General features: G+C 44.4%; 1 protein-coding gene across 2 annotated transcripts in view; it reads left to right on the top strand.

Annotated features, from left to right (window-relative positions):
• Window positions 1–23,188, top strand: part of SLC25A13 (solute carrier family 25 member 13) — a 229,565-nt gene that overhangs the window by 172,782 nt on the left and 33,595 nt on the right. For both annotated transcript variants that reach the window (XM_068972557.1, XM_068972556.1), the window contains exon 14: window positions 20,619–20,759. In XM_068972557.1, coding sequence (XP_068828658.1) covers window positions 20,619–20,759 — 141 coding nt within the window. The remainder of the gene's footprint in view (window positions 1–20,618; window positions 20,760–23,188) is intronic.

Below are 23,188 nucleotides of genomic sequence, written 5' to 3'. Positions count from 1 at the left end.
TCCCAATGTACCCCCTGCCCACATACCTGCATAGCCTCCCCATGATCAACATCCCCACCGGAGTGGTGCATCTGTTACAACCAATGAAACTACGTCGACACATTAGTCCTTCAGAGTGCATAGTTTACATTAGGGGTCATTCGTGGTGTCATGGATTCTGTGGCTTTGGACAAATGTATAATGACATATACCCGTCACTGTAATATCATGCAGAGTGTTTTCACTGCCCCGAAAATCTGTGCTCCATCTATCCATCCATGTTTTCCTCCCTGCCCCACCCCTAGCAGCCATTGGTGTTTTTGCTGTCTCCATAGTTTTACCTTTTCCAGAATGTCTTATGGTTGGAACCATGCAGTTTTGTAGTCTCTCCAGATTGACTCTTTTCACTTAGTAATGTGCATTTAAGGTTCCATATCTTTCACAGGGCTTCCCTAATGGCCCAGTGGTAAAGAATTCACCTGCCAAACAGAAGATCTGCCTTCGATCCCTGGGTCGTGAAGATCCCCTGGAGAAGGAAACGGCAGCCCTCTCCAGTATTCTTGCCTGGGAAATCCCACAGACAGAGGAGCCTGGTGGCCTACCAGTCCATGGGGTCACAAAAGAGTCAGGCATGACTTGGCATCTGAACAGCAACAGTATTCCTTTGAGTGTGTCATAGTTTGTCTGTCCTCCTACCGAGGGGCATCTTGGTTTCTTACACGTTTTGGCGGTTGCAAATAAAACTGCTGTAAACATCTTTGAGCCAGGTTTTTGTTGAAAACATAAAGTTTCAACTCCTTTGGGTAAATACCAAAGAGTACGATTGTTGAATCTTCACTGTGAGACTGTGTTTAGTTTTTAAGGAACCTCCTAACTGCTCTCCAAAGTGGCTGTGCCATTTTGCATCCTGCCAGCAAGGCCGCTTTGCATCCGTGCCAGCATGTGTGCTGTCGGTGTTCCATGCATCTCTTTACTTCTGTAAGCCATCTTCTCTTCCTCATGGTGTTCACTTCTCCAAGAATTCCTTTCATATTTTTGCTGGCCATCTGGTCTCTCACTTTACATTTTGACCTTCAACTTATTATTATCCTCAGCTCTAGCTAATTGCTTAATTTTGTTTTGTTTTTCATTTAATTTTTTGAGAGGAAATTTGACTGGCAAGCCTCAACTTGTGTGCTTGGTCGTAGAGCACGTGTGTGTGTGTGTGTGTGTGTGTCAGTCAGTCATATCCAACTCTTTGTTATCCCTTGGATTGTAGCCTGCCAGACTTCTCTGTCCTTGGGATTCTCCAGTCAAGAGTACTGGAGTGAGTTGCCATTCCCTTCTCCAGGGGATCATCCCGAGCCAGGGATTGAACCCGAGTCTTCAGCATTGCAGGCAGATTCTTTATCATCTGAGCCTCCAGGGAAGCCCATGACATGCCAGATATTCATGCCTTTGCTTGACAAATCTGTTTGTTTTCAAGTATTTATAAATGTGTTCAAACCCTTGCTGCACCATTTTGGTTCTTAGTTTGAGTTCTGTAAGTATCCTGTGACTAACAGTATAGGTACTTCTGTCATAAAATATACCCAAGGCCTTATTCCTTATGACTGAGCGTGGAATCCCTTCTAGTCAGTCATTTCAAACCAGGGAGAAAATTCCCTCATGTAATGAACACATGTGTCCTGGCAATCAGAGCTGGTCGTCAGAGGGTCTCACTTGGATTTAAGTCTTCTGTGAGCATTCTCTTCCCAGGGTTTTCTGTGGAGATGTGGCCTCATGGTATAGTATTCTGAAGGCAGAATTCTCATTCCTCTATGCAGGGACATATATCCTACTTAGAAATATAGACTGATACAGGACTCAATCATTAAGTTGAATTTCTATGAGATTGCTGCTGTGTCACATGTCAAGTAGCAAGATTTATTATGTGTTATAATGATGCTTTGGTTTTAATACTTACATTACAATTTATTTATAGTTTAATGAAAATCTAACAGCTAGTTACATTTCATTATTGTTTTTATTTGGAGTATCTCTAGGAGACTTTTTGCATACCCCTGAAAATACAAAACCATGTTGTAAGCTTCCCCCCACCATGGTAATTTATAATAATAGTTTAATAGATGACTTCCAACAAGATTATAGTGAATTAAATTATCCTTGTTTCATAAACTTTAGATTATTTAAAATAATTTTCATATTTTTACAAACAAAAAAATTGTACCAAACATACATATTTTAGTCAAGATCGTATCATAAACGTTTTCTGTCTTTCAACATATGATTGTGATTTTTCATTTAAAAAATAACCATATTAAAGCTCGAGTAGAAAACTAAGCAAAAGAAATTGTCCATAATTCTTCAGTTCTCACACTGTCAGTTTTCTTAATCTGTATTTATGCTTTTTCCCTGACTTCCAGCTCTACTGACTTCAAGGCTCAGAGGTTGTATCAGGTATTATTAATATGCATGACCTGTTGTCTTTGTCAGATGTGATCCTGCTTTGCTATTTGAGCTCTTCCTTTATAACTTTGTGCTGACAGCTCATTGTATCCTGGGGGCCTTGGGTAGATGTTGACAGAACTGAGACATCTGTAAATGCCCAGGCTAGGACTCTTGTCTCACTCTTCTGCCTCTGCAGAACATTGTGCCTGACATCTGGGAAAGGCTTAAAAACATTTATGAAATGATTAAATAAATGCTCGACTAGTGTTGGTAATGCGGGCAGTAAATGTAGGATAGTCATTTGATACACTGTGCTGCCACTGACTTAATTATAAATGGGCAGTGAAGACACCGTACCTCCAGGGATTGGAACAGGGTGAAGGAATTGGTGGACCTTAGGGAATACCTCTAACATGCCTACACATGTACACCCCCCGATGTTTCTCAAATAATATTTTCATTGGTCACTCAGGAAAGGAACCAAGGTTTAAAAAGCTCATATTGGTTTATTTGACTTCAGTTCTAAAAATGGCAAAAAAACTAACCTGCAAATATATGCAGGATCTTAAGAACAGGATGAAGATATACAACTTGGGGCACTTGGTATAACTTACTCATTATTGCTTATGTTCTTAGTAGAAAAGATTTTATTGGATGGTTAACATGTGAAATTATGTCAGAATCATGAAGGAATCATAGAAAAGAATGGCTTTTTTTTTAAAAAAAAAAAAGACTGACAACGCTCAAATACCACAACGCACCTGCTAGAGTAGGTAAAATCGAGAACACTGACAGTACCTGGGCTGGTGAGGATGTGGAGCAGCAAAAACTCTCATTTGTTCCTGGTGATGGTGCACAGTGGCGCAGCCACTTTGGAAGACAGTTTGGAGGTTTCTCAGCAAAACCTCCTCTCACAGTAAGATCCAATAACTACATTCTTTGGTATTTACTCAAAGGGGTTGAAAACTTATGTTTTCAGCAAAAGCCTTCAAACTGCTACATACTGTATGGTTCCAACCACAGGACATCCTGTAAAAGGCAAAACTATGCAGACAGCAAAAGGGTCAGTGGTTGCCAGGCGTTGGGAGGAGGAAGGGATGAATAAGCAGAACACAGGATTTTTAGGGCAGTGAAAATACTTTGTACGATATTCAGTTCAGTTCAGTCGCTCAGTCATGTCTGACTCTTTGCGACCCCATGAATCACAGCACGCCAGGCCTCCCTGTCCATCACCAACTCCCAGAGTTCACCCAAACTCATGTCCATCGGGTCGGTGATGCCATCCAGCCATCTCATCCTCTGTCGTCCCCTTCCCCTCCTGCCCCCAATCCCTCCCATCATCAGGGTCTTTTCCAATGAGTCAACTCTCCGCGTGAGGTAGCCAAAGTATTGGAGTTTCAGCTTCAGCACCAGTCCTTCCAATGAACACCCAGGACTGATCTCCTTTAGAATGGACTGGTTGGATCTCCTTGCAGTCCAAGGGACTCTCAAGAGTCTTCTCCAACACCACAGTTCAAAGTATCAATTCTTCGGCGCTCAGTTTTCTTCACAGTCCAACTCCCACATCCATACATGACCACAGGAAAAACCATATTATAATGCTGCTAACATGTCAGTAACTATTTTCCCAAACCTATGGACTATACACCTCCTTGAGTGAACCTTAATTAAACTCTGGACTTTGGAGGATTACGAAAATAATTTTGCTCCTTCCCAGTTAGCCCAGTAAGTCTTCTGGGGGGTAGGATTAAGGCACTGGGCTGCAGTAAGAATTCTGTGGCTTGCCTGGTGCTATGGAAAACTCTTTCTCCAGACTTGTACTTGAACTTGGAGAAAAAAATAGAAGATATCTGATGGCAGTTAGAGTTCCAAACGCTGGCCTGATTGGCCTGATCGCCTTTGTGTGTGTGTGTGTCAGCCCCTCAGTTGTAACCCCAGGGACTGTGCCCCACCAGGCTACTCTGTCCATGAACTCTCAGGGTAAAGAACACTGGAGTGGTAGCCATTCCCTTCGCCAGGGGGTCTTCCTGACTCAGGGATCGAACCCCAGTCTCCTGCTTTGCAGACAAATACTTTATCATCTGAGCCCCCAGGGAAGCCAAAGGCTGCCTTGGTGCCTCAGAGACATCGTCTGACCTGAAGCAAGTCCATCTCGTGATAAACCCTGAGCCAGCCAGCTGTTGCTCTTCTGTTCTCCTCCCTTCCCCTTCTTTGGGAAAATCTCTGAGTTTTTGTTTGACTCAACACAGTTCAAACCCTGGGTCATCCTTCTGGTTTTCTAATAAATAGGAGAGGGATTTGTTGTAATATGAAAATATGAAGAAAGGTTGGGTCCCATCTTTAATACAGTTAAGATACTTTAGACATTGAAGGTCTGTAAATTATTAAGGAATTCTGTAGTCAAAATAGACATAACAGGCAGAGCCCAAATGTGAATGTATTTGACAGGTCCATATGTAAATAGTTTTTAATATCAGTCAAACCAATTCCCCTTCAGTTTGTTGGTTAGGCTTCTATAGGCATATTAAAACTTGAAGCTTAATATTTGTAAACCACATTAACAGTGTACGTTTTTTCTGCCTTGCCATGTAGTTAAGAAATTAAGAATAGGAGATTTCAATTTGGTGTCTGTCTCAAAAACAGGTAAGTGGTAAGAATCTGTTCTCTTTTCAGAATTCTTAACAGTCAAGTCACAGATTTTTCGCTTAAAAGCTTAATTTACACATCAAATCAAAGAAGAAAATTCCATATTGCTTTGTGTTAAGAGGCATGCATTTAATAAGTTTAACTAGGTGTAGTAGTTTTCTAGGCTGCCATAGCAAAATGCCACAGGCTTAACAATAGAAGCATGGCTTAAACAATAGAAAACGTTTTCCTCACACTTTCAGAAGCAGGAAGTCCAAGATCAAGGTGTCTGCAAGTTTGATTTTCTTCTTAAACTTCTTTCCTTTGCTTGCAGGTGGCTATCTTCCCCCTGAATCCTCACATGGCCAACCCCTCAATCTGTGTATTGTCTTTATCCTAATCTCTTAAGGACTACGGTCATATTGAGTTAGGGCACACCCATAAGACTTCACAAGGACTTCCCTGGTGGCTGAGACGCTAAAGCGTCTACAATGCGGGAGACCCGGGTTCGATCCCTGGGTCGGGAAGATCCGCTGGAGAAGGAAATGGCAATCCGCTCCAGTACTATTACCTGGAAAATCCCATGGACAGAGGAGCCTGGTAGGCTACAGTCCATGGGGTTGCAAAGAGTCGGACACGACTGAGAGCCTTGAGTTATAAGACTTCACAAACTGTCTGTCAGGCCTGAAGCGGCTTAGCACGCGTGACTCACGTGACTTCACGGGCTTCCCACGTGGCCGTAGTGGTAAAGAACCTGCCTGCCAATGCAGGAGACATAAGAGATGCAAGTTCAAATCCCTGGGTTGGAAAGGTCCCCTGGAAGAGGAAATGGCAACCCATTCCAGTATTCTTGTCTGGAGAATCCCATGAACAGAGGAGCCTGGAGGGCTACAGTCTATAGGGTTGCAGAGTTGGACATGACTGAAGCGACTTTAGCACACGTGCATATGACCTCATGTTCCCTTCATCACCTCTTAAAAGGCCCTGTCTCCAAGTTCAGTCACGTAAGAAGTATAGGCTCAGGTCTTCAGCGTATGAATTTTGGAGGGACAGGATTCAGCCCATAAGCCCAGGAGTTAAGAGTTCTTTTCTCAGCTGCAGTAAAGGTTCAGGCTCTTCATCACAGCAGGATGCTGACCCCTCATGCGGCCACTGGGTCCAGCATTTTCCCTTCACAGCTGGATGGAGTGAGCGGCACCTCAGCCTCATGCCCTCATACTTGCCAGTTTATCTTTAATATTGCCGAGCACCTGCCCATCTTCAATATTTGTGAACAGCAGCCGAGTGCTGTTGGGCACTGAGTTTGAATTTAAGTCACTCACTGTTATTATCTGAATATCTGCTTTTGTACATGTGTTCTTCATACACCATGATAATACCTGCACTGCATACAAGTGACATGCAAGTTATTTTCATGCCTCCATTTAACACTGAGGTAGAGAGTAAATGGAAAATGTGTCGAAGCTTAGATTTCCTAAGAAATCTTTGTTTCCCAGTTTATTCAAAGATCACACTCTTTATCATGCTGTATTCCCTCATAGCTCAGTTGGTAAAGAATCTGCCTGCAGTTCAAGAGACCTGGGTTTGATTCCTGGGTTGGGAAGATACCCTGGAGAAGGAAGTGGCAACCCACTCCAGTGTTCTTGCCTAGAGAATCCCATGGATAGAGGAGCCTGCAAGCTACAGTCCATGGGGTCGCAAGAGTCAGACACAACTTAGTGACTAAATCACAAATCATTAGACATTTACTAGTGTAGACCTTGATTGTAGTTACAATTTTATAGTTTTATTTGTATCTAAATAATTAAATTAATGTACATAGGTTTTAGTTTTAAAAAGCACCTCATACTCCATAACTTCATATTAATCTATTTTTGACACATGTAAGCACACATATTTGAATGTCACTGTGCAATTAGATATTCTTAGCACATGTCACTTGTGAAAGGCACTTTAAATCTAAGTACATTCAATTGAGCATAATTAAAATATCAAGATACATATTCTTCATATACATTTTGCCACTTAATTTTTTAAGTAGCTCTAAGTATCTACCATGTGAATTCAAATTAAAGGGAGGTGATTAAATTATAGTTATATTTAATGCCTTTAGTTTAAAATATAGCAGAAATTACACTGTGTTAAAAAAATACACTGCTGTTTTCTGTGGACAGCAAATTGATGACAGAATCAATTGTTTTTTCCATGGAACGCTATTACTATTCTCTTGAGTATTCACAAGACTATTGCCTAGAATGGTGGGGGCAGGAACAGAGATCATAAGGGCTTTATCATCTCGTGAGTTCTTTTGATGCCTCCCAAATTCCAAGAAAGAATGTTCAAGGAATGCATCTTGGTTAGTAAAGAAGCATTAAGAGAAAGGCTCGTTTAGTTTGTAACAGGTGAGACAAAATGAGTTATGGGGGCTCCCAAACGTCTTTTACATTATCTAAAAGGTTATCGTTTCAATAATGTGTTCAGGCTGCTGCTGTTTCCTGTGATTGTAGTCGTGAGCAGAATGCCTCAAGTCATGTTTAATTCCTGTGTAACTTCTTTTTTTGTTTGTTCCCACTGCGCAGTTTGAGAGATCTTAGTTCCCCAACCTGGGATTGAACCTGGATGGAGCCTGGCAGTGAAAGCACCAAGTCCTAACCACTGGACTATCAGGAAATTCTCTATTCCCATATGACTTTAAAACCTACTTGGTCATAATCATTGGCCCTAAAATAAGTTGCATTTTAGTGGAGAGCACTGTTCTTGGAACAGAGAATTTGGGCAACACAGCAAGATTCTGGACGCTGTTGCCTTTCTAAATATTTAATTTCTTGAAATTCTGTTTTTAAGAAAGAACTATTTCTTCCCCCAATAAAGTTAACTGTGCAGATCAGAAGTGTTAGTAAAGAAGTAAATCATGTAATACGGCCAAAGGAATTTGGGTGGCGAAAGTGGGAGAAAGAGAAGAAAAAAGCAAGCCGACAGAAGCACTTGGCACTGAGCAAAAGCTGTGAGAGAAGCCACATTTCAGGTTCTTTGCACGCTATCTCACCCATTTCAGAGAGGGGGTATTGGAAGAAAAAAACCTATATTTTACTTAGAGGCTTGAGGCCCGTATCATGGGAAAAATTAGAGCATTTGGAAAGAATGATGCTTTGTGTCGATAGAGTGCCATTCACTTGAGAAGCTTGGTGCTCCGGCTTCATGCTGACATAGTTGTAGCTTTCATAGCCCCACATCCCTCTCTGGTTGCTCTCAGCCCTCCTGGAAGCAGAAGTGAATTGATGAAGATCACGGACTTTAGAGGGATTCGTGCAGCTAAAACTGGCACATGGAGACGTGCACTTCCATTTGTGTCCGGAGCAAGATCAGGCGTCTGGCATCCACTTGCTCTCTTCTCCGTTGCTTCAGTCGTGTCCAGCTCTTTGTGTTGACCCCATGGACTGTGGCCCGCGGGCTCCTCCGTCCATGGGATTCTCCAGGCACTGGAGTGGGTTGGCGTTTCCTTCTCCAGGGGATCTTCTTGACCCAGGAATCGAACCTGTGTCTCTTAGGTCTCCTGCATTGGCAGGCATTTATTCTTTATCACGAGTGCCACCATAAACCCTAGCATCCTGTTGGGATGGCTTTAAAAGCCAAATATTAAAACTTGATCTTGAGCATTAAGGGTGACTGTGTTGCCTTTCCCTTATAACCGTCGTATCGCCTGATCAGGAGTGCATGGTGCGTCGTTTTCGGCAGGGGAGGCTCTTCTGTACTGCACTCCGTCTAGTCTCTTTCTCAGCTCCTTCTGTGCACATTTCCACAGCGGCTTGCCAGCTGTTGAGAGCAGCCCACACCTAATAGAACAGAGACCAGTCCACAGATAGTGTTATAACCTGTGCTGGTTATCTACCTAGCCACTGTCATTTTTACCAGGACGTCATGATTAACTGTTTCTTAGTAAAAAAACAAAAACAAAAAACAAAATAAACTTCAAAATATATAAGTACCCAGAATGTATTGAATGTTAGTGTGAATTTCATTAAATATAATTGAATGAATTTGTATTAAACAAAAGCCATCAGGTTATGCTGAGCTCTAGGGCCTCACCTGTCACTCAGAGGAGTTCTTTCCATCCTTTTTTCACTCCCCCCCTTTTTTTTGACCTGATAAGGGCACTTCCTAGGAATCCTGATTATGACCGTGCTTTCCTATGAAAAAAGGTTTACTTTGCAAGTTCCTAGGAAAGAAAAATTAGAAAACTCAATTGCACTGGCTTTAAAAAGGCTTGTTTAAACTAAATTCACCTAAACAGAGTTCCATCATGTATATATTAATGGTACTCAGTACCACTGACGAAGAAGGCAATGGCACCCCACTCCAGTACTCTTGCCTGGAAAATCCCATGGGCGGAGGAGCCTGGTAGGCTACAGTCCACGGGGTCGCTATGAGTCAGACACAACTGAGCGACTTCACTTTCACTTTTCACTTTCATGCATTGGAGAAGGAAACGGCAACCCACTCCAGTGTTCTTGCCTGGAGAATCCCAGGGACGGAGGAGCCTGGTGGGCTGCCATCTATGGGGTCGCACAGAGTCGGACACGACTGAAGCGACTTAGCAGCAGCAGTACCACTGATTGAGCACTGTGGTGTGCTGGTGCTTGGTACTTGATTTGGTACCAAATCCGGTTCTTGTTTCCATGTTCTGCTCTCATCACCCTCTAAATAACACCCAAAATATGGGCTCCACGAGGGTGAGGATTTTTGTCAGTTTCATTTATTCCTGTCCACCCAATTCTACAGTTGGCACATTGAAAGCATGAAGAGCCTAATGTCACTGTGTCCATTTTACAGATGAAGTAACTTTTGAGCCTGTAAGAAGCTTGTCAGAGCCTAGGCTGTCAATCATGGGGCCACACCGACTCCCAACAGCGCCCCCCATTGCTTGAGCAGCTGCTCTGTGTCAGGCCCTGTGCTGGGTGTCGGTACATACTGCTTTATTTAGTCCTCACAATGAGTCTACGAAATGGTTACAACTCTTTATTGTTGTTCAGTAGCTAAATCATGTCTGACTCTTTGTGACCCAGTGGACTGCAACATACCAGGTTTTCCTGTCCTTCACTATCTCTTGGAGTTTTCTCAAACTCAAGTCCAGTGAGTAGGTGTTGCTTTCCAACCATCTCATCCTCTGTTGCCCCCTGTTCCTCCTGCCCTCTATCTTTCTCAGCGTCAGGGGCTTTTCCAGTGAGTTAGCTGTTCGCATCAGGTGGCCAAATTTCAGCTTCGGCATCAGTCCGTCCAGTGAATATTCAGAGTTGATTTCCTTTAGGATTGACTGGTTTGATCTTCTTGCTGTCCACGGGACTCTCAAGAGTCTTCTCCAGCACCACAGTTCGAAGGCATCAGTTCTTAGTGCTCAGCCTTTTTAGTGGCCCAGCTCTCACACCTGTACGTGACTACTGGAAAAACCATAGCTTTGACTAGATGGCCCTTGTCGGCAAAGTGATGTCTCGGCTTTTTACTTGTTTATTTTTTTGTCTCTACTTTTTAATGCACTGTCTAGGTTTGTCATAACTTTTCTCCCAAGGAGCAAGCATCTTTTAAATTTCATGGCTGCAGTCACCACCCACAGTGATTTTGGAGCCCCGCAAAATAAAATCTTTCACTGTTTCCACTTTCCCTACCTGTTTGCCATGGAGTGGTGGGACTGGATGCTCTGATCAGAGCAGCCCTGTGTAGTGTTTAAACTCTAGCTGCGTGCTCCATCTTCCAGTCTTCGGGCAGAGGGCTTGAAGGCATGAGCAGGGGCCTGGGGCTCTTCCTTAGAGGTCACTAACTGCTTCATCCTCTCATCTATGTTGCAGGTCAGACTGACTGCCATAACTTCCCCGGGAGAGCCAGAGTAACTCTGCTGTTGCTGCTTAGGGCTCTTACGTTGCTGTTTTGATTTATGCTTTAGAACTTGAGTTGTGGCTCCTTACGCCAAATCCCGATCCATTTGATTCTATTCTCTGTATCTTTGAAGGCTATATAGTAAGACTAAGACTAATAATTGTCAGTTTCTGCTGTGAATTGAAATTATCCCACAACTCTGTGTGTGTCATTAAAGCAAATCTGCAAGCTTTACAAAGCTCCCCTCCACCCCTCCTCCTCGCCTCAGAACTTGTGCTGTTCTGCTTAAGTGTAACATAATTATCTGTTTATCTTTTCACTCTCCCTAGATCTTTTTCTCCTTAATACCCTAAATAAATTTTCATTCCACCTTGCTTGCTTCCGTAAATGACTAGCATTCTCTCTTTCTCCGCTTCCCTTGAGAAATGGAGATGACAGGCGCTCTCTAATTTCTCAGCCTCCCTCTGCAATCACAGGTCGCTGCACGCGCTGGACTTGGCCTCCCCGTCTCAGCAGCCTTGGCTGGCTGCCCTCTGCCCTTCAGGAAGCCCCTCTCTTGACATCCGTGCCTGTGTCACTGTGCACTGTGGTGTGCAGCTGGAGGGTCTCATCATTTCTTAGCTCTTTGTTGCTTTCTTAGTCACTTAATTGTGTCTGACTCTTTGCGACGCCATCGACTGTCACCCATCAGGCTCCTAAGACCATGGAATTCTCCAGGCAAGGACGCTGGAGTGGGTTGCCATTTCCTCCTTCAGGGGAATCTTCCCAACCCAGGGTTCAAACCCGCCTCTCCCATATTAGCAGGCAGATTGTTTACCTCTGAACCACCAAGGAAGCCCTCTCTCCTGGGTGTTTCATCTTCCTTTCACCCCATATGAACCCTCGCTTTCAGGCAGCACATATGTAGGGTGATGCCCTTATCCGTGTCTCAGTCCTTAATTCCCAACTTGCCCTTTTATTGCCTCTGGATGTGTCATTTCTCTAGGTCTCTTTGTTCCTCCATTTTACACGCATGCAAAAACTCTGATCCTTTCTCTGATCCTACCCACTCTTAGCCCCGCGCTCAGCTCCAAGCCCTGCTGATCTCTACTGCTTCTCCCCACCGCCTGTCTCAGGGCTTCCCTGACGGCTCAGCGGTAAAGAACCTGCCTGTGCATGCAGAAGACACACGAGATGTGAGTCCGATCCCTGGTCGGGACGACCCCCTGGAGGAGGGTTCCCCTGCAGGCACCCGCTCCAGTATTCTTGCCTGGAGAAGTCCATGGACAGAGGAGCCTGGTGGGTTCCAGACCACGGGGTCAAAAAAGTCAGACACAGCTTAGTGATTGAGCACACACCCCCACCCCTACCTCATCACCAAGTAACGGTTCTAATTCCAGCCTTTCTTCTCTCTCACCTAGTCTGCTAAATGCTTACTTTTTATCCCTGCCTCAGGGGTTCTCCCTCCTAGTAAACTCTCCCCTTACAGCTCAGTTGGTAAAGAATCTGCCTGCAATGCAGGAGACCCTGGTTTGATTCCTGGGTCGGGAAGATCCCCTGGAGAAGGAATAGGCCACCCACTCCAGTATTCTTGGGCTTCGCTTGTGGCTCAGCTGGTACCTACAGTGCAAGAGACCCCAGTTTGATTCCTGGGTAGGGAAGATCCCCTGGAGAAGGGAAAGGCTACCCACTCCAGTATTCAGGCCTGGAGAATTCCATGGACTGTATAGTTCACAGGGTCGCAGAGTCGGACATGACTGAGCGACTTTCACTTTCACTTTGCTGCCCAGTCACCTTTCTGAGACCTGAATACTAGTCCCAACATTGGCCGGCTCCTAAACTTGCCAGCTTCCCTCCCACCACAGGCTCACGCCCAGGCATCTCCCCACGGGGCAGCTCCACTCACCGAGGGTGGCAGTGCAGGCCTTCCCTGCACTGGCCCCAGGAGTCTTATTTTCCACCATACTGTCTCATACCCCTTCCAGCCATCTGAAGCGATGATTCTTCCATGCTTCCCCGATAAGCAGTGGAAATCAGTGCTCAGGCTCTGGCGTCCAGCAGGTCTAGTTTTGAATCCAGGCTTCACCTTCTTAGGTGTGTGACCTCTGGCAAGGTACATAACCTCCTTTCAGCCTCACTTGCTTACTTATAAAATGAGAATACTATTATCACCTATCTGATGATGTTTTGAGGACTCAAAGAGAAAGTCTGATAGAGCTTTTGGCAAGCACTCAATAGATGTTCTGGGATGATCGTGTTAATTTCATCACAATTATCCTTATTGGAATCTCTTTGGACAGTTGTGCTGCTGGTTTTATTTCCCTTCTGAGTGTGGCACAAGCTCTCGTCAGGGTGACTGTGTCTTTGCCTGGATTCAGTTCATTTCAGTCGCTCAGTCGTGTCCAACTCTTTGCGACCCCGTGAATCACAGCACACCAGGCCTCCCTGTCCATCACCAGCTCCCAGAGTTCACTCAAACTCACATCCATCGAGCCAGTGATGCCATCCAGCCATCTCATCCTCTGTCGTCCCCTTCTCCTCCTGTCCCCAATCTCCCCCAGCATCAGAGTCTTTTCCAATGAGTCAACTCTTCGCATGAGGTGGCCAAAGTACTGGAGTTTCAGCTTTAGCATCATTCCCTCCAAAGAAATCCCAGGGCTGATGTCCTTCATAATGGACTGGTTGGATCTCCTTGCAGTCCAAGGAATTACCTAAATCCTAACTGCGGTTCAGTGACCAGTTTACATGTTACCTACTTTTCTCTTTTTTCACCAGTCCTGCTTTTTATTTTTTAATTTTAGTTGTGGCAAAAACACATGACACATAATTCACCATCCTGACCGTTCTTGTTTCTTGATTTGTCTGTTTGGTTTTGACTGCGCTGGGCTTTGCTGCTGTGTGAGGGCTTTCCGCTGCAGTGAGTGGGGCTGCTATGTTGTGCCGCACAGTCTCCCGTGGTGGTGGCTTCTCTCGTTGCAGAGCACGGCTCTTGGTGCGTGGGCTCAGTAGCTGTGGCTCACAGGCTTCAGTTGCCTGTTGCATATATAGGATCCTCTCGGACCAGGGATCGGGCCCGAGGCCCTAGCATTGGCAGGCGGATTCCTATCCATTGTACCACTAGAGAAATTCTTCAGTTCAGTTCAGTTGCTCAGTCGTGTCCAACTCTTTGCGACCCCATGAATCGCAGCACGCCAGGCCTCCCTGTTCATCACCAACTCCCGGAGTTCACTCAGACTCGCGTTCATCGAGTCAGTGATGCCATCCAGCCATCTCATCCTCTGTCGTCCCCTTCTCCTCCTGCCCCCAATCCCTCCCAGCATCAGAGTCTTTTCCAGTGAGTCAACTTTCGCATGAGGTGTCCAAAGTACTGGAGTTTCAGCTTTAGCATCACTCCTCCAAAGAAATCCCAGGGCTGATCTCCCTCTGAATGCACTGGTTGGATCTCCTTGCAGTCCAAGGAGCTCTCAAGAGTCTTCTCCAACACCACAGTTCAAAAGCATCAATTCTTCGGCACTCAGCTTTCTTCACAGTCCAACTCTCACGTCCATACATGACCACAGGAGAAGTCCTTAACCATTCGTAACTGTACGATTTAGTCGTGTTACCTGTATTCGTACAGCTATGCAACACATCTCTAGAAGTTTTTCATCTTAGAAAACGGAAACTCTGCTCTTAGAACAATTTCTCTTTTCTTCCCTCTGCCAATCCCTGGCAACCATAGCTTTCTATGAATTTGTCCTTGAGGTTCATGCGTGTTGTAGCATGTGGCAGGATCTCTTCCCTAAATAACAGTCCAATGTATGTATGTCCCACCTTTTCTTTGTATATTCATTGGCTGATGGACATTTTGGCATATTTTCAATATTCTCCTTAAAAAAAAAGGTAACTTAGAGATATAATCAAGCCAAAGTGGAAACCTTGTTTAAATCTTGATTCAAAGACACCAGTAAACACATTTTGGAGCCAATTTGTATTTTTAACTTTGGATACGTATGAGATGATACCAAAGAAATAGTATGAGTGAAAATAATATTGTGATTTTGTTAGAAAATATCCACACATTTAGGGAGCCATGCTGAATCCTGTAGAGGTGAAAACTCTGTTGCGTGACATCTGCTGTAAGATGCGCCAAGCAATGAAAGGGAAAGGGTGTCTTAAAAAAACAGGACAAGTTATACAAAGCCACGGTAACCAAGCAGCATGGTACTGGCTGAAAACCAGGCACGTGAAGCTAATGGAATAGAATAGAGGACTGAGAAACACACCCTTGTGCATATGGAAGTGGCAAGACCACCCCGTGGGAGAAAGAATGGTTTTTTCCAGCAAAGGGTGTTGAGAAAACTGAATATGCATGCATGCTAAGTCACTTCTGTTGTGTCCAACTCTTTGTGACCCTACAGACTGTGGCCTGCCGGGCTCCTCTGTCCATGGGATTCTCCAGGCAAGAATACTGGAGTGGGTCCCCGTGCCCGCCTCCAGGGGATCTCCCCAACCCAGGGATGAACCCACATCTTTTATGTCTCTTGCATGTGCAGGCAGGGGTTCTTTCCCACCTGGGGAGCCCTTGAGAAAAACAGATATCCACATGCAAAAAAATTAATCTGGACCCTAACCTTACATTAAATGTAAGACCTGAAACCATAAAACTACTAGAAGAAAGCACAGGGGAGAAACATCATGACGTTGGATTCGGCAGTGATTTCTTGGTTGACACCAAGGGCCCAGGAGCAAGGTTAGACAAATGAAACTATCTCAACTTTAAAAACATCTGTGCACCTGTTATCTCCTTATGTATTTTACCGCCTCCCCAGATTATCCAAGCTAGCAGAAACCTTTCCCTCCTTTGAATTTCATGGCAGTGTGTCTGGACCTTAGCTCTTCCCACATATTTATCTTATGTGCCATTTTTTGTATTCATAAGGGATATATTTCTTGGAGTCAGTAGAAAACCCTTCCTTCTGCTTGTTGGTTGTGTAGCTCTAAAGTGTAAGTTGCTGTATTAGTTTGTTGGAGCTGCCGTAACAGAATACCCACTGGTGGGGTGACAAGGTAAATTGATTTTCTCACATTCCTGAAGGCTGGAAGTCCAAGACCGAGGTGTGTGCAGGGTTGGTTCCTTCTGAGGCTCCTCTTCTTGGCTCGGAGACGGCTGCCTTCTTGCTCTGCTCCACGGCCCTTTCTCTGTGTATACATGTGTCTGTATCTTGGCTTCCTCTTACTGTAAGGACACCAGTCACATTGGATTAGGGCCTACCCACAGGATTTCAGTTTCCCTTAATTAGTTCTTATGAAGTCCTGTATTTGATTTTAGTCACAGTCTAAGATACTAAGGGCTGAGACTTTAATATATGAATTTTGGTGGAATACTGTTCAGCACATAATAGTTGCTTCCATCTTTCTATGCCTCGGTTTCCTCTTATGTAAAATCTGGGGAAAAAATTACCCCTTGAGTGAACAGAAAGCATATAGAATATTGATGCATGCAAGACAACACCCTAATAGCCTCTAATGGATGCTTAATGAATGTTTATTACCTCCAGTCCTCTTTAAAACTCCTTGAGAACAGGAATGCCTTCTCACTCATCTTGTGTCCTTACTGTTGCTAGGACAAACTTGGAACCTGATTGGTAAAAATATTTGGTGACTTGGGACTTCCTTGGTGGTCCAGTGGCTAAGACTGTGGGCTCTCAGTGCAGGAAGCCCAGGTTTGATTCCTGGTCAGAGAACTAGATCCCACATACCTCAACTAAGACCAGCACAGCCAAATATATACATCTATATATATGTTTCTTTTTTAATTTGTCGAATAAATACATGAATGAATGATCAAGCCTCAGAAGTGAATCTGCAATAGGCGCGTGAGTTTCTGTTTAGGTGGATCCAGATACTGGATATTAAGTAAGATTTCAATCATGAAAACTATACTGAGAAGCCTGAAAAGAAGTCAGCGTCCCCACTGTAAATATTTTATGCTGGTTCTGACGTGCAAAACTGTCACCAGGCCTGCTTGCCACAGACTCCAGAAAGTCACCGGGAAGTGCTTTGTGACGAAATTGTACACATAACAAAAAGCAGTATCTTCCCAGCCAGAGGCCTCAAGTGATGAGGGACACGGAGACATCACATGCACAATAGGTGTTCCTGTCCGCTGTCTGCAGATTCAGCTGTCTTTGATCTCTGCAGAGGAGGGGGTGTGGGTACGGCGCTGTGAATGGACAATCGGCCAGGAGGCTGAAGAGCAACCGTGGCACACCATTCAGTGAGCGGGTCATGGTGGTGCCCAGACCCCGTGCATCTGATGATAAGCATCTTCTCTTGGTGCCTCGGAGTCTCTCATTTCCTTCCAGGTTGACTCCAAAGGACTGATTGGTCTTCAGCCCCGCTCCAGCGTGCCGCGTTGAGTCTGGAGGTTCTTCCTTTCTGAGGCCCCAGAGGTCATGAGCCCATCGCCGTTTCCTCCTAACGTCACTGCACCCTTTTCTCCCCACTGCCTGTATTTTCTGCAGCTCTCTGGAGGGAACTTTTGCATCGTCCTTAGTGACTAGACTTGACTGTGCTGTCCTAAAAGGTTGATATGTTATCAGTTGGCTTGGAGTCAAGGGAGTTGTGTATTATTTCTTATTTTATTGTACATAATATTAACTTTTGTGAGTATTATTTATAAGATAATGAGTGGGCTTCCCTGGTGGCTCAGCGGTAAAGAATCTGCCTGCCATGCAGGAGATGCGGGTTCGATCCCTGGGTCAGGAAGATCCTGTGGAGAAGGAAACAAACGACAGCCCACTCCAGTATTCTTGGCTGGGAAAGTCCCATAAATAGAGGAGCCCGGCGGACTGCAGTCCATGAGGTTGCTAAAGAGTCAGACACAACTTAGCAACTAGACAGTAACAACAAAGGTAATGAATAAGATAGCAATTCTATACCTAAACATCATAACCTTTAATAATGTTATTACTACTTGGATATGTATAAAAGCTTTGTTAGAAGTTCAGATGTAAAACATGTAAATGTTACTCTCTGAAAGTATGTAGAAAACTAGAATTAGAAATCAAAGCCTTAAGCCCTTTAAGCAGCCTCTCAGAGTTGAAAGGCAGCCTAGAGATGATGTAGTGAAGTGAAATGATTCTCACCTCTCACTGCACATTTTAATCACATAGGGAGGGGCAGATGCAGAAATTCTCATTTAATTTGCCAGCAGTAAGATCTAGGAGTCACTGCTTTTGAAAAGCTCTTCGAGCAGCCATAGCATGCCACCAGGGAGGACAGTCATCAGCCTGAGAGCTAGCGGAAGGGAAGCCAGTGTGTTTAGAATCACTGAGCACCGCGCCGGCTGCTGCACATTCGCCGCCTCTCTGATCCTCATGACGAGTGAGACGGTTCGACTAGCAGTGACCGAGGCTCCGTCGTCACACATGATGCTCAGCTGCCCCTTAACCGCTCTGGGCAGCACGTGGGGAGTGTGCGTTGGATTTCTGTTCTGTTCTTCTAGAAGATCCAAGTACATGTGTGCCGACTGCTCCCTATTCTACCCTTGGTAGACATGGTCTTCCCTGCTTTTGAGCTTTGAAAAGTCAGCCTCAGGCTAATTCCAGCTCAGCAAATCCTTCCCAGCAGTTCTGCCCCCTGGAACAGTTTTTTAATTTTTATTTATCTTCGCAACATGAAAACTCAAGTCCAGAAGCACAAACACAGTCCTTTACTGTGCCCTCAGCCCTGGTATCAGGCCAGGTCCCTTTCAGCTCTTCGTTTTGCCTCCCTTAGGCAGCTCCCTCCCTGTCACTTGGAAAGATGCAGGTGCAAACTCACAAAATATTCCAGGGCTGTAGACTGGCAGGGTTGGGTCTTCTGGCCCACCTGCAGGTCGCAGGCGTGTGAGCCAGGTGTGGCTGTTCCGACCCCTAGAGCAGGGGAAGCAGCATGGCTTCGTGTGGGCAGAAGACCCCAGCAGGCTCTCCTTCCCCTCTAGAGGGGGGCCTTCTGTGGGGCTTTTCATGAATCCAAACCAGGTTTTCTCTACAACTTCCTAAGTCACCCAGGAGAGATGAAGATGATGGGTGAAACATGAGATAAGCAAGTACAGACAGGGAGTCGGTGGCTGTCTAGACGGACTTCTCCATAGTTTATATGTGGGGAGAGGGGAACATCCTAAACTGTTTTTAAGAATGTGTGTCTTGACTAAGTTTGGTAAAAATGGAAAAATGATTTGATTCAGACAGTTAAAGGATGAACATTTTTCTTTTTTTTTTTGGTTAACATTACCTCTTGTATTAGATAAGTTATGCAGCAGTATTTATTTTTCTTAATGGAAGCATCACATGGTCTATGTGGAGGAAACAAAAAATATAGCAGAAAAGAAAATAAACCATCTGTATCTCTGCTACGTGATGGTCAGGAATAGCAGGGAGAGAGGCATGCGTGTGTTTACACATCTGAGAGTTTTTGCTTCATAACGCGTATTGAGTGTCTCCCACCTTATTGTTATTGGCAGCATAATATCTCATTGCAGGCATATGCTCAAGGGCATTTAATCTGTCCCTTCCCACTGCATATTTATGTTTCTGATTTTTATTTCCAGGTATTAAACAATACTTCAGAGGCCATTCCTATAACTGGTTTTGATTAATACAAGCCATTTTCTGAGGGCACACACGTTGGTAGGATCAGAGACTCTAGCAAGAAGTAGTTTGGTATGAAATTGACCCAAACTGTGCCTGTTACCACAATAGCATCTGCTAAGCTGTAAACGTCAGCACCGTGTCTGTGGTCTGGTTTGGTGATGTGGCTGCGTAATGAAGATTCTGAACTACATGCGTGTGTCAGCCTTAGTTTGGAAGATATAAAAATGTAAGAAGTTTGAGACAAGGAATAACAAGTTGAAGTATAGTAAGAATGTGATTGCTTATAATAAATACAGGCGCATAGCTTCAAAATAGCTTAAAATTTCCCTTAGAGTGTGCACTTCAGAGATTTCCACAGATGATCTTGGAGGTGTGGCATCCAGCCATTTGCCAGAATGAACACATGTTGTTCATAGTTTTGGCTGTAATTGATTTAATGCATATTTTTTTTACTACTTTAATATTTATCTTGTATGAAAAGAGCAATGCTATACTCAGGTTAATACATAAATAAAATATAATAATACCTAAGTCCATAAAATGGTGTTTGATGAGGGATCTGATTTTTTAAGAGAAGTAAAATAGCTTTCATCTAAGTTTGCCTGTTCCCTGGCAATTTTTGAAATAGTGATAGAATTGTGAAGTATTTATTAAAAAAAAATCATGGGAAAGCCCGTGTTCTCCTTGCCCCCTTCCCGTGCTGAGGAAGGCACAGTCATGTCTCTTTAACTGGACACCTCTTGACTTTCATTTCGTGGCTGCCTTCGTGTGCTTGGCTTTGAGTTTTGTGGTGGCAGTTGATTGCGCTTCAAGGAATGTTTGTCACTGTAGCGTGAGGACTTGGGGGAGGCCAACAGGAGTCTCTCTGTGTTGGACCAGGTCTCTGGTGTTGGCTCTCTTTCAGCCTCCACGTGAAGGAAACAGAGCCTGACCCAGGTCCTCCCAGGCAGGCACTGTATTTTGATTCAAACTTGTAATCGCTGTTTTAATTGTTAGGGCAAGAATTGAAACTCCAGTCTATTGAGAATAGAATATTCTGCACTCCTTTGAGGAGAATCACTCGTCTCTTCCTGAACCACCCTGCTTTATACTAAATCTTTTCTTTTCCTCCTTTTCTAGGCAGGGGGCTCCCAGGTGATTTTCACCAACCCTTTGGAAATTGTCAAGATCCGTCTGCAAGTGGCTGGAGAGATCACCACGGGGCCCCGAGTCAGCGCGCTGTCCGTCGTCAGGGACTTGGGCTTCTTCGGGATCTACAAGGTAAGTCCTGTTAGGCATTTCTTGGAGCGCATGCTCATCTCCTACACTAGTAGGTGTTCATTGGTGTGAAATTGATCCCTCACATTCGTGTACCTGGAGATCTTCTGCCAGAGCTCATAGGGCATCTTCATGCCAGCTAGGGAGAGGTGCCCCTTCCTGGCATCTGCCAAGTAGCTGTCCTTAGAAGGCATAAATCAAGGATGAATATGATGCCGTGATCCCCGTGCACAGTTTGCCACGGCACTGGCTAGAGTTTTGTTTGGATCTGTTCAGTTTCAGTTCAGTTCAGTTGCTCAGCTGTGAGGTCGACTCATGGGGTCGACTCTGTGACCCCCATGAACCACAGCACGCCAGGCCTCCCTGTCCATCACCAACTCCCAGAGTACACCCAAACCCATGTCCGTCGAGTCGTTACTGATGTAAAATCTGGTTCTCAGCACTGCTGCTCATGAGTGGCAGCTGCCAGGCTCACAGGGCGCCATCTTGCAAGGGAGACGGGCTGAGTTCCGTTTACCCACACGTGTGAAGCCCATGCTAGATCAGGAATTTATGTTCCAAACCTATCCACATGTGTGCCTTGTCATAATTGTTTTGCATGCTAGCCATTTATCATTAAGGAAATAGATTTTGAGAACAATTGCAAAACAAAAACTTTAGAAGATTCTTCAAATTTGTTATTTACGCTTTTCTGCCAAATAAGTTGTGATGAACTAGAACTAAGCTTTATGTTATGCCCTGCTGGAAGGCTTCATCAAACATAAGGTATTCACTGTTTTTCAATGAGAAGATTTTTAAAAAGCAGTTTCATGGCCAATTTGAATAAGTAAACCTTCAGGGATTTAAGAAGGTAAGTCAAATGTCTACTTAAAATATCTTTCATTTATTTACACATAGATACATAAAATCACATTATATAGAATTAATGTAGCTTTTTTCTCTGTAAACATATCTAGAAAAATTTAATTCTTCATATGAGTTTTGAACCCGTTTCATGATCACCACTTACTGCACATTTTAAATCAGCAGTTCATACGGTTTTGCAAAGCCTGCCATCTTCATTTTCATTCCACGCTGGCAAGAGGAAGGCCTTTTGGACGTTGTGTAATACTGGCCCAGGAAACCTTGTCCCACAGACACATAACATTAGAGTTGTTCCTTTTTTTTCTTTCTATTCCCAGTTTATCCTGAATGGATATAAATGGTCCATGTGTAACATACTGCTTTTGCAAGTGAACTTTCAATGCCTAGTTTTGCCATTCAGCACAGCATTTATAGAAGTATCCCCTAGGAATATTTTTTTATCCTTTTCAACTCAGTTTTTTAAGTGACCTTGGTAAACAGTCAGTGTGAGTGATAACTGAGGTTGTTTCAAGCAAGTCTGCCTTCCTCACCTGGAACTCCATACTTCTCAAGGTCAAGTGGTGGGAAGAGTATTCAAAGATCTGAGACTTTGTGAGGATCAAATATTATGTGATGCCCTCTTAGTGTTTTGGGGAGAACCTCACCTTTTATTGAGACATCTTGTAGTGTTTAAGAATAAACATGCTGATTTTTTTTTTAAGTAATTTTATTTATGTATATATTTTTGGCCATGCTGGGTCTATCAAAATACAGTGCCTGCCTGGGATTACTTGGGTCAGGCTCTGTTTCCTTCACGTGGAGGCTGAAAGAGAGCCAACACCAGAGACCTGGTCCAACACAGAGAGACTCCTGTTGGCCTCCCCCAAGTCCTCACGCTACAGTGACAAACATTCCTTGAAGCGCAATCAACTGCCACCACAAGACTCAAAGCCAAGCACACAAAGGCAGCCACGAAATGAAAGTCGAGTGGTGTCCAGTTAAAGAGACACAACTGTGCCTTCCTCAGCACGGGAAGGGGGCAAGGAGAACACGGTCTTCCCAAAACACTAAGAGGGCGTCACATGATACTCGATCATTGCTCTGCGGGCCTTTCTCTAGCTGCAGCGAGCAGGGGCTACTTTCTAGCCGTGGTGTCCAGGCTTCTCGCTGCCTTGGCTTCGCTTGTCGTGGAGCACCGGCTCTGGGGCACCTGGGCTTCAGGAGTTGCAGCCGTGGGCTCAGTAGTTGTGGCTCTTGGGCTTAGTTGCTCTGCGCCATGTGGGATCTTCCTGGATCAGGGATCAAAACCCGTGTCAAAGCCCTGCACTGGTAGGCAGGCTCTTCACCCACTGAACCACCAGGCAAGTCCTACGCTAGTTTTGTTTTTTTTTTAAGTAACACTTAAAATGCGCAGTGTGATCGTGCAGTGGAACACGATGTGATAGCTGTTTCATTTACCAAATTGTGATCCAGCTGTAAGAAATAAACAGTATTGTCATGAGGCATAGCATTCATCATCAATTTGAAGAAAAGTCATCTTCTGTTCTGAATTTTTAGGCTCGTGCAGACTTCCACATGATATAGCAGCA

Source organism: Capricornis sumatraensis, chromosome 5 (genome assembly GCF_032405125.1).
Source record: "Capricornis sumatraensis isolate serow.1 chromosome 5, serow.2, whole genome shotgun sequence".
Classification (NCBI taxonomy): Eukaryota; Metazoa; Chordata; class Mammalia; order Artiodactyla; family Bovidae; genus Capricornis; species Capricornis sumatraensis.
The sequence above is the reverse complement of the archived record's forward strand: the minus strand, read 5'-3'. Positions and strand labels throughout refer to the sequence as shown.